Source organism: Cibotium barometz, chromosome 2 (assembly GCF_041138505.1).
Source record: "Cibotium barometz isolate CiBa-2024 chromosome 2, ASM4113850v1, whole genome shotgun sequence".
Classification (NCBI taxonomy): Eukaryota; Viridiplantae; Streptophyta; class Polypodiopsida; order Cyatheales; family Cibotiaceae; genus Cibotium; species Cibotium barometz.
Genome location: NC_141047.1, coordinates 5,650,545 through 5,663,008, shown reverse-complemented (window position 1 = coordinate 5,663,008; position 12,464 = coordinate 5,650,545). Strand labels below are relative to the sequence as shown.

The following is a 12,464-nucleotide window of genomic DNA, read 5'->3' as shown; positions in this document are numbered from 1 at the left end:
AGGTGTGACACTCGATAGAGCCACTGAGTTATGCAGAGCTCGACGCCCCAGACCCCATGGCCCTCGCCCACGGCCACGCCACCACAGGAAGATCCGGGTCATCATCTCCCATCATCGCAGGATCTTCTCGCGCCAGCTCAGTTTTACCACCTTGAGCACCATGTCACAGCGGCCCATGAGGGATGTATTAGGGTGATATGAGAGCTCTCTACTCATGTACCTAGATCAGATTTTTGTTATCTTTCTTTATTACTATTTTGTACCCAGGATTATGTACCTCATGGATATGATGTAACCATTTGGTCTCATAGGTCATTTTGGCCTTTTGAAGACGTTAATACAACTTTCTTTCTTCTTTCTTTCTCTTGCAGGAGCTCCAGTTCTCACATGAGATGATATGGGGTGTGATGGCACTATATGAGGCAATACTCAGCCGAGTATGTGCACCCGGTGGGACCTCGGGAGATATATGTAGCACTATAGGGGTTAAGCAGGGCTGCCCACTCTCACCTACACTCTTTGGCCTATACATTGATGAGATCGCAGTATTTGTGGATAGTTTCGGAGGTAGAGATTCACCATTGGCTCAGACAGCAGTGCTCATATTGCTGTATGCTGACGACATTGTCTTGATCTGAGATTCAGCCAAGGGTTTACAGAAACACTTAAATGCATTGGACAGATTTGCAGGGGGAGAGACCTTACGGTCAATTTGGGCAAAACCAAGGTTATGGTCTTCAACACATCTTATGCAGTCGCCTCACGATTTTCTTTCATATACAGAGATGCCCCAGTGAAGATTGTGCAAAAGTATGTGCGTCTAGGAGTCACTTTTACAGGCCCTTTGTTTTGCATGACCACAACTGCCACTGACCGACTTGCGAGGGGGCACACCTCCCTAGCCCGTATGGAAAGACTGTGTTTCCAGGCACATTTCCAAGAACCCGGCACTAAGTGCTGGCTCTTTGATACTCTAGTACGACCAGCAGCTATGTATGTTGCAGCCCTTTGGGGGCCAGGTCTAGAAAACGATCACTGGAGGAGTATAGAGAGGCTACGGGTGATGATGTTGTCATGCATGATCAGGAGTAAGCCATCTGTACCACATGACATTCGACATGCAGAGTTTGGGGTTGCCCCACTCGTTACAGATGCCCTTTTTCAGACTGTCACTTATATTCAGCATGTATACATGCTAGACAGAGATCACCTCCCACGAGTAGCACTAGAGTCCTCTATGCAATTATACGGCGACAGGAGAGGGAGCGATTTGAGACGATCTGGACTTCCCTCCTCTCAGCGACACGGCCACCACCATTACCGACACATGCATGGTACTCTAGGGTAGTCGATTGGTTTCATGCACATGGCATACAAATGGACCATCTCCCCCCGTTTCAGTATAGCTTTGATTCCCCATACCTTGATCTCTAACGTCAGGAAATCAACCGGATCATCCGGTAAGATGTACTTGGGCTACACATACACTAGACATGGGTGTCTCTATCAGAGATTGGTAAGAAGTGTGAGTTCTATAGAGATCACTTCTTGAGACTCTCCAAGGATGGATTCTTTGAGATCCCGGGATACATACACATACACATGTCACATGTCACATGCCATGCATATCACCATCGGCCAGCTCAGGGTATCCTCCCACCGCCTCAGAGTACAGACTGACTGGCAAAGCTGAGGGGAGAGGACATGCACGGTGTGCATCACAGGAGCAGTAGAGGATGAGGCCCATTATATGCTGAGTTGCCCGGCTTACTATGAGATACGGGGGAGATTCCAATGCCTCTTCCAAGAGGGATTCGGACCACTCACACAGGTGATACAGTTTGAGGATCAGACATGCTTGGGCATGTACTTGATGGAGTTGAGACGACATATGGATGTAGTGTTGAGGCAGCATGCTGAGAGATAGCCCCGGCTCCGACCGAACACCTCATAGAGAGACATCAGAGATTCCTTTGTGGTACATACATCCACATCAAAAACCACTGCCCACAACAGTTCCTCTACTACGACATTAGAGCCCACCACCCGTACCCACGCTCCAGCTCCACGCCCTAGAGGAGTTCTTAGTGAGAGAGCTCGATCCATTCTACGAGCCAGACATCCCCGACCCAGAGCAACAGAACCCTCCACCACAGAGAGAGAGATTCGTGAGGTTCTCCGCCCACATGTCACGCTCCCATCACAGAGGCCTGACATTCACTCTACCATCAGACCAATTTAGGCCAAGGCAGGTATTGTCATTAGCTGATCACAACATATCTCACTGTACACAGGATCATCTGCTGATCACATGTACTGTCAGATGTTTTTCATTTTACTTTTTCTTTCGGTTTTTCATGGCCCAGTATATCCATGATACCATTGTATTACTTTTGGTCTCATAGACCCTTGGGGTCTTCCGTAGACGTTAATATAACTCTCTCTCTCTCTCTCTCTCTCTCTCTCTCTCTCTCTCTCCACCTTCCAATCTACATGGACCTCATGGTTATAAAACCATTCTTTTCCTAGTATAACACCGACCATATTCAGATTCATAATCAAGAAATCTAGGGACTATGTACCACTCTAAATAGATATATTAGTAACTAAGACACACGCCTGTCCCAGATCTGTCTATGTCCCATCACCAAGTTCACACTATACACGTGATCACTTGGTTGCATCTTCACTCGCAACTTCTGCACAAGTTTAGCATTAACAAAGTTGTGAGTGCTACCACGGTCAAAAAGGATGTGCACAGTCTCCCCCAACACCAACCCATACGTACGTACTATTTTTTTCATTGCGTCACCATGGGATCATGACAACTTTCACAGCACGACATTGGCACTCTTGCTTCATGGAATCTCCTCGGCACTTGCATTTACCTCCAAGCCCTTGGGTGCAGTCTCATGTGCTCATTGATGTCACTCCTTCATATGTGTGTACGATGGATTGACGGATTTTATGCTTAAGCATTGACCCTAAAATCACAACAGGTGATGTAAGTGAGTTTTAGGAGCCAAGGGGTGAAGGGTGTGACTCGCCCTTGGTGCATTGGGTTAGAAGCCAATGTGTTCGAGCATGAGGTGCATGACTCGAACTTGATGCATTAGAGTGCTTTCTTACGCATGTGTCAATGGCTAGGGTTATCATTTGTACTTGGGATGTGGTTGTATTGGATGGACTACACACATGGATCATTTTTGTACTTGTTTGCATGGGAGTTCGTCGGGACGGAAAATGTCTAGTACCCAGGGGAACATAGCCATGGATTAGATGTGTAGATGGGTTGAATGGTTCTAAAGGTTTTGAGTTTTGAGTATTGTGGGCTTGAGAATTTATCCCATATGCAAGAGGGAAGATGGGTGTAAAGAGTCCCTCCATTTTGTATTTAAACCCCTTCTCTGGGAATGAAGGATCTCATGGTGTTTGCCTGATTTGATTATCATGTTTTGCAACTCTAAAAGTTAGATCTGATTTATCATTGTATTAGCCTTTAAATTTTGTTTAGTGCAATTAATCAAACTATCTACAGATGTAGTCACATTTTGGCGATCTTGCCGGGGACTGTTGTGAACATCAGGACTTCCTAGGTCAACAATCTGTGGCAGTAGTCTAGTCTCGTGCATGCCCTTAACACACACTTGTCTGAAGCAATTAGTGTGTAGAAAACAAGGAGGCTTCAAACTCTTGCTGCCATGTATCACGTTTAAATTGTAGAAGCTAGTTTGTGCAAAGAGGCAGCTCAAACTAGCTTGTACAAGAGGCAGCAATTTTTTTTTGTGTTTTTAAAAGTCACTACAAAGAAACAAAAAAAATAGAGAAAAGATTTAGTGATTCTCCTTTCTTTAACCTTGAAAATATAGGAAGTGTGTGTGCAACAGCATACTGATGCCATGGGAGTAAGAACACAATGAGCCTTCATCAGAAATTACCTAAGAAAATGAGCCACAGCATATTGATGCTACAATACATATATTTGTGAGGGGGCAACCTACACTAAGCCTTCATTAGAAATTACCTAAGAAAATGAAGGTCAGAGTGAACATGTGCTTCATCAGCTGAGGCTTGCATTTTTGCTGTAGCAAGCACAGCTTGTTGCTTTGAATTCTCAACCTGTGCCTCTACCCACTGTCTCTCACTTATTCCGAAGCTGTAAGTACAGCAATTAAAACATGAAGTCAACATTTGGAACAGTATGAAAAGTAATGCCCTCACAACATAATGCTGCTAAGAGAGTTTAATGATACCATGCTTGTCAGTCCCTAGGAATCAGGTTAGAAGAAACTTTGAAAGCAGCACGTGCAAAACTGACCATGGGCTCTAATATCTCGACCATATTACAAACTACGAAAACCTTTTTCGGTAGCAACTTTAAACTAATTATGCAGTTCACCATAAAAGTATCACTATTACTACCAGTATTAGCACAACCTTCAGCAATAAAACAACCAAACTGTAGGTTATGAACATCTGACACGCACATTGAGCGCAGGCGTTGCAGCTCCACTACCCGATGGTGGTACATTTTCTCTGAGTCCCCTGATGACAGATTCACCAAAACCAACAAAAAGACCTCAAAATTATCATATGAAAAGTTGCAAAAGATTATGAATGGAGAGGCAAGCTCTTATATCATTATGGATCATTATAAATTAAAGCCAGATGTTTCATGAAATGTTGCCTGTAGCTCACTAAACTGTACTAGAAGCTTCCCACCCACACGATCCATAATACTCACTACTTTAAGACTAATGAATTTTTGCTTGTAACTCACCAGCATTCCATGCACACAGGCTGTTGCTTATTCTAATATTTAAACTTTTCTTATTTAACACCTGCTGTGAGCCCTTTCATTGGTGTCTTATTCTTCATGAGACTTAGCCATTGAGATAATTGACAACCAGATTCTTTCTATTCTTTTGCATGTAAAAAATGTGAAAGCGTATGGAGTGCATAAATGTGTTGCTATCAACAGGTGTATGCATGCACATTCGTGTCATGAAAAAAGATAACACTATGTTTTCAATCATCTTTCCTTCCAAGGATAATTTTACTTTCTGCATGAATGCATGAATGCAAGAGTTATGTCTCCCATTCTCTGAATGTTCTCTTTTTAAGTCGTCATCCCCTAGAAGCTGCCACTTTCTGAAGTATTTCCTCTTCACTCTCAACGATCAACACAAGCTTAAAGAATTCGTTAGCATGTAAAACTAGCGAGGGCTGTACTCATCTTCGCCTAGCCACCAAACGTGTGATTTATTTTCTCTCAATGCTGCACCAATCATCTTAGTATAAGAGCCCACTTATCACTTTTCTTCTTTGTCCACTTAATGATTTGATTATAACTCTAAGGATCTTTATGACACTCCAAACAGTCCTAGGTGACATAACCAAAGACAAAATACGTCAGTTTTCCAATTTCCAGCGTATCCAGGACTGAAACTCCATGATGGAGTGGCAATACATGTTCATCAAAAAGACGTTTTCCAAGGGATACTACCCTCCTCCAATTGCACTCTCTAGTCGAGTCTCAATTTTATGCAGCACCAAAAAAACTACACAGAAATGACAAAAAGTTTCTCTTTTTATTTTTAAGAAATTAGTTATATATTAGGTGCCAGAATTCAAACCCAAAACCCCAACATATAATGTTTTCTAACATTGCTTCCATATATTGAAAGCATAAAACTTTCTTGTCACAAGTTAACTCTCTCCAAGGTCAAGCAGCCCCCCTCTTGCTCAACATCAACACTTGCTTCCATATATTGGAAGAATAACTTTCTAGTCACAAGTTAACTCTCCCCAAGGTCAAGAAGCCCCCCACTTGCTCAACACTAACAAGCTAGGGACATCTCTACAGCCTTGGTCTGCCCTCTGTTTGCTATTCTAAGTAAACTGCGTCGATTTCTGCTGCCGGAATCCACCTACTACGTTGCTCCCCTGCTTTCCTTCCGCCAGCTTGCCAACCAACACTGCTAAAGCAATCAGCGCTACATGCTCAAGACTGCCTGTTGCTTTTCTAAAAACAACAAAACCTATTTAAAACGAAGCCCAGATGTTTCATGCCTATAGCTCACTAAACTGTACATGGAAATAGAAGCTGCTTCACCCGCACGATCCATAATATTCGCTACTTTAATGATTTCTTTCTTGTAACTCGCCAGCATTCCATGCACACAACGGGTCGTTGCTTATTCCAATAGTTATACTTTTAATTTTTTCCCCTCAACTACCCTTAGGCCCAAGTTCCTCCCATAGTTAGCATTTTTCACCACCTGTAGGCACATTCTATCCACCCGTAGGCAATGCCACCAAGGAAGCACCTTGAGGGGTTTGGAACCCAAGACCTCCTCGACCTTCACCACTTGGGCTATCACCTCATTGGCAAACTTTTATTATTTCACACCTGCTGTTAGCCCTTTCTTGAACATCTTGCTCTTGATGAGATTTACTCATTGAGATAATTGACAACCATGTTCTTTTTTTTTTTTCTTGGAAAAGAGATCCTTCTATTAGTTACCAAAAAAACAGCCACGAGGAACAAGTACAGTCTCAACTCTGTAAAGGAGGCGATAATCAACATGAAAAAAGGGGGGTGGTGCTCTCCTCCCTAGGCTTGCCGCTCTAGGGGGAGGGGGCTGCCTCATACAATATTGGTTTTTTTTTTTTTGGGGGCCGGGCCGGGGGGGGGGGGGGGGGGGGGGGGGGGGGGGGGGGGGGGGGGGGAACCGGTGGTCTATAATGCCAAGTGGACTCACCACTACCAATAGTGAGAAACCGACAAGTCTGCAGGAAGGCCTAATGGAGCTTCCAAATGCGATCAAAGCCACCCTAGAGTTTCCCCAAGTGTCCATAGAGTGTGAATTATATCGAGCCATATGCTCAACATGGACTCTGTTGGTGGAGTGAGGGTGCTCTCGATGGCCTAGCTACAACGAGCACGCAAAATATGCCACGCAGCAATACTGCTACAAATCTCCCATCTCTGGCAAGAAATTGGAGTCTAGTAAACCGCGGAGAGGACCGGAACTGGAACCTGTAGCGCCAGTCCCCCACCATCCTCCTCATATGCCATGGCAATCTCAGTGTCGGTGGCCCAAGCCATTACACTCCAAGTAATTGTGCGGGGGGAAGCCTGGTCCATAGTGAAGATGTGGAGAACCCTTTGTCAAACCTACTAAGCCTTTAGGCTCCCAAAGGCAATGACGCTAGGACTCTTGTGGATGGCCACAACTCGAACAAGCTACAGATCTGCCTTCGATGGTTGGCCAACCAAGTGCCAACCGCTAAGCTCGATGGGCTACCTACCACAGAAAGAGCTAATGCTAGGTGCCCTCAATCTCAAGCATCTAGATCCTACCACCCAGTCGTGCGATGTACTCAAAGAGGGGGGTGGCGGGGGCCTCCTCTCTGACACGTGGATCCTGCCATGGCTACTCTCCTGGTCCCACAGAAGGCATGTGAGAGGGCGGCCCTTCAATAACCGCGCTGCCAAAAGCCCTCTCTGGCAACCTTGGCCGTGTGCCAGCTGTGCGCGTTGAACTCTGGGGGTATGAAAAAATCAATGTCAAAGGCTAAGTCCGTCCCTCCCTCTTATTCCAACGAGGCTCCTTGACTGGGCCTCCAAGGGAAGCTGAAAATTAACCAATCTCCAAGGGATCTGCTAGGGCCCATGCTCACAGCTTCCCAAGATATGTGCTGACGAGCAACACCCAGCATGTGGCCAATAGTTAACCGAACTAGAGGGTTCCATATCAAGGGTTGTCAAAGGCACTCCTACGATGAAGCCAAGGACGACTGTTGAAGGGTCGGCCTAAGGTGGTCCAAAGCTCTAAGGAGGCTGACTACAAATCTATCCTCAAATGCTGGACTAAACCCACAGGCCCGCATCTCTGTGAAGATCCATTTCGGACTCTAGGGCCAGCGACCACTCAAAACAGGGGTGCGGGGCATAGTTACCACGGAACGGGAACGTTCCGGGAACGTCGGATGCTGGAACAGGAGCGGGAACGGGAACGGGAGCGGATCGGGAACGTCGCGGAACGCCACGTCATATGACATGTCAGCATATGACATAAAATGACAAAACATATCCAAGATTAAACTTTAAAGTCTTAAACATTAAAAATTTGAAGAGTCCAGACTCCAAATAGAAACTGAAAAGAAAGTACATCGCATGTGGATATATAGAAACTGAAAAAGAAAGTACATCGCATGACAAGTACAAAACTAGCCTCAAGGGCCAAGGTAACTGGTGAGTCAAAGACTAGTCATCAGCAAGTGGGATCTGATCCTCCTGTCCAGGCTGTCCCTCAATCTGCTCATCCTCATGTTGCTCCACATCATCCTCTCCCTCTGGCTGATCCTCACCATCATTGTCATCAAGATCAAGGCAAAATCCAATAAATGGCTCTGGAGTACACTCAGCCCTGAACTTGTTACGCAAACGCAAGTTTGCATTAACAAATACAAGGTCATTTGCCTTCTGGACACCAAGCCTGTTCCTCTTCTTGCTTGCAATGTTCCCAAAACTGCTCCATAAGCGCTCACATGGCGAGGAGCTAGCACCCTGGCTAAGCACTCGAATGGCCAATCTTTGCAACAATGGTGTATCTGCCCCATAATCCTCCCACCACCGTGCACTCGATACCTTGAACCTATCATTTTGTGCATCCTGCAAAGCGAAATTGCCTCTCTTTTGTCGATAGAAGGAAAGGTCTTCATGAACCCTCCTCCTATCATCTGCACTGGGTACAAGCTTCCTCAAGATATCCTCCCAACCCTGCACAACCTCTGCATCTGTCTCTTGTCCTTTGCCTTGAAATTCTGGATCCACCACAAATGCAGCAGCCTCTAATGCAGAGTGATACTTTGTCCACCTGCCTGTCGCAAGACGAGATAGCTCCTGTCTCCTACCCCCATCCAAAGTCTGTAGAGATAGGATTCTCTCAATCATCCTGTCCATCCCCTCATACACTTTGCCAATGCAAGGCTCATCTCCATCAAGAAGCCTCAACATAAGAATGATTGGCCGCACAACCTGCAACAATACCTCAACAGTGTCCCAAAAAGTGTCATCAAGAACTATGGACCTGCATCGAATACCTGCCACTGAGGTACGCTCTGGCCATGCATCCCACTCCTCACAAACTACAAGCTTCCTCAAATGATTCTTCACTTCAAAAAGACGCTTTAGCATAAGGAAATTATATGCAAAGCGTGTATCTGAATACTTTAAGAGATCCTTTGGGGATCTCTGTCGAAATACAGCCAAAATGTAGTGGTGGCGAGTGATAAATGAAACAATGTGATTGCCCATTTCAATAGAAGGCTCCACCCACTCCATCTTACCAATATCTTTGAGGAGATTGTTGAGCCCATGTGACATGCAAGGAGTGAAGCAAATATGTGGGTACCTATCCTCAATGATCCTCCTTGCTGCCCTGTTAGAGTTCTCTCTATCAGAAACAAACTGGATGACATTATTGGGACCCACGTAATCAATGGCTTCACTCCAAATATTTGCCAATCTCTCTGCAGTTTTGCCCGCCTCTGAATTGTCAATAACTTTAATAAAAAAGCTACATCCTCTGGAGTACGCAAGCATACCCTGAATGGAGCGGCTCCTAGTGTCACTCCAACCATCACCCATGATAGTGACGCCACATCTACGCCATACATCCTGAATGGGTCCCAAGGCATCCTCTATGGCTGTCCTCTCTGTGGCTAGAAGTGTAGTGCGCAATGCCTCGGATGAGGGTGGAGCATAGCCAGGTCCGAAAGAAGCAATCTCCTTCACCATATCTGCAAAGTATGGGTTGCGGGCCTTTACCAAAGGAACATCTGCAGCATAAAAAAACCGTGCCACTCATGCATCTACTTGTGCCCTCCTCCCAGGGTGCCATGATGCCACAAGACTAGCCTACACTGGACCTCGTGAAGCCTGCGTCTGGGAAGCATTTGTTCCATGTGCGGATGGCTGTGGAGCAGCCCCAAATAATGGGGTAGATGCACTCGTTGAAGATGCCACGCCTACAGGTGTAGCTGATAATGATGTACCTCGAGGATCAAGAACAGAGGGCCGACTCCCTGCTGCATCAAGTCTATCTGCAAGTGCCTGCAATCGTATCATATCTGCTCCTGACACTGTAGGGCAAACAGAAATGCCTTTGCCTCTAACCCCCAACAAATGGGCTCGCACACGATCCGTGCCTCCAGTCTTAATGGATCCACAAAAGTGGCACTTCCACTTGCGTGACCCTCCTCCTCTTGCACTATCATATCTGGACACAAGATCCACCTCATTCCACCAAGGGGATTTGTTTTCTGCATCTATGCCACGAGGAGGTGCCATTGAAATTGATAAATGGCTGAAAATAAAAAAAACATGCAAAATGCCCTTGCATGAGACATAAGTAAAGTGTCCACAAAGTGGAAAAAATTACAGCAAACTAGAATCTCCAAAATCCAATGTTCATTGCGTCAAATTTTAAATCTTACCTGCTCAAGACTCAAGTGCCACCCGAGCAAAAGAAGGGGCCAACTTGCCAAGGCCCAAGAGGAGGGGCCAAGAGGAGGTAGGGAGAGTGTGCACTGTGGGGCAGCCAACTTGCCAAGGCTCAAGGTAGGGAGAGTGTGGGGCAGCCAAGAGGAAGGGTGGGGTAGTAGGTGGAATGGAGAGTGTGGGGCAGCCAAGGGGGCAGCCAAGAGGAAGGGTGGAGTGGTAGGGAGAGCACTCAAGCAGCACGCTCAGCCAACAAAACAGGCGCAGCAACGAATAGAAGCCGTACGCTGGATAAAAACTGCCGCCGGCGACTTAGCGAAAATGCGCTTTTTTCGGAATGCCCGGAACGTGCGTTCCGCCCTAGCGTTCCGGCGTTCCGACGGACGTTCCGCCACGTTCCCCGGCGACTGCGCCGTTCCGGCTCCCGTTTCCGCGTTCCGGGCACGCCTTGAGCTTCGGAGCGGCGTTCCGGCATTCCAAAAAGGAGGAACGCCGTTCCGCGGTAACTATGGTGCGGGGTCATATCCATGCGAAAAGAAAGTCCTTCCAAGGTTCACCACCTAGGACTTTGGGGCTAGTGACCATCGAGAATAGGGGGTGCGGGTTGAGATACACGCTAAAAGAAAATCCTTCTAGGGTTCACCACCTCAAAGGAGTCAACGAACGATAAACTTGCCTGGCAGGGCCCGACTCTGAACATAGGGATCAATCATGCCCCTCCTCCCCCACCCCCCCCACCCCACCACCACCACCACCACCACACACACACCAGTGATAGCGAGCCTAAATGTTCCATCTACAGGCCACCTTGCCCCGCGTGGGCCTCCTATCACTACCAGCACAGAGGAAGTTGCAGATCAACCGCTCAACCTGACCAATGCATGCACAAACGAAGGCCCAGCAGGAAGTGATGTACCACATGGTGGCGAGAAGAACCTAGTTCGCCACCACTCCTCAGCCAGCTAAGGAAAGCCTAGCTAAACTCTAGTATAACAACTTCCTCCGAATGCTCAGAAAAAGGAGGGGCTAGCGACTACTTTGGGGAAATGTCAATGCCAACGTGGCATCCAAGATAACCAACAGGAGTGCCACATGGGATCTAGTACAAAGCCTCAACTGGCCTCCAAGTTTGGGGGGGGGGGGGGGGGGGAGTGGGGAGGCAATGAGCCAACCCAAAAACAACACAATGCGCGAAAGCAAATCTCAATCGCATCAGCGAATCTCTAGGGATTCCCCATGTCTCCTAACAGGTATGTTGCTGTGTCATCAGCAAACTCTGAGTCAAGCAACTGCTCTTGTAATGGATAGGCAAGCTCAGTCCCCGTAGACTAGTCTCCTGGGCGGAGAGGAAACTGCTCATGGCCTCAACTACAAACAAGAAAAGGACCAACCTTATTATCCAGCAGCTAGTTCCCCTATTATCCAACCAGCAGCCGAAGCGTGCCAGTCTCCTCACCATAGAACCCCTTCAAATGATCACAAATCATGAAACGGAGCGCTGCAACTGGCTGAGTACTATTCAACCGATTCTGTTGCTCATCTGATTGATAACAACCAACTGAGCAGGTAGGAATTCAACCAGATAGTGGACACCTTCATCTGTAGATTTAAGAGAAGCCTAGGAGAAATTCCCTTAATCGCCTTTTGGGACTTGTCGGCAGAGGCGAGATTAGGCTCAATAAATAGTGGACCACCACCTCTTCAAGTTCCGACTTCCAAAGGGAAATCGATTATCAACACATACTACACCCGAGAAATAAGCTCCTCAAGCATGCCCTCTTTAGGCTTAACTATTTGATCAAGCTGCCTTGATAGACACTTGCGGGAGAAGCTTTGCCCACATCTTAATTTTGTTCCTGATTTGAATGTTTTTTTCCAGATTCAGCTTCGGTTACAAGGTCGAAGATAACTCGTGCACACTGACAACGGTTATAGCTTTACATTAATTAGCGAT

At 46.6% G+C, this 12,464-nt stretch overlaps 1 protein-coding gene across 4 annotated transcripts in view; it reads right to left on the bottom strand.

Moving 5' to 3' along the window:
- The window catches only part of AUG3 (HAUS augmin-like complex subunit), a 129,831-nt gene that overhangs the window by 50,487 nt on the left and 66,880 nt on the right, over nucleotides 1–12,464 (bottom strand). For all 4 annotated transcript variants that reach the window (XM_086813079.1, XM_086813073.1, XM_086813087.1 and 1 more), the window contains exons 8-9: nucleotides 4,488–4,545; nucleotides 4,025–4,156 (exon numbers count right to left, since the gene is read on the bottom strand). In XM_086813079.1, coding sequence (XP_086669205.1) covers nucleotides 4,025–4,156; nucleotides 4,488–4,545 — 190 coding nt within the window. The remainder of the gene's footprint in view (nucleotides 1–4,024; nucleotides 4,157–4,487; nucleotides 4,546–12,464) is intronic.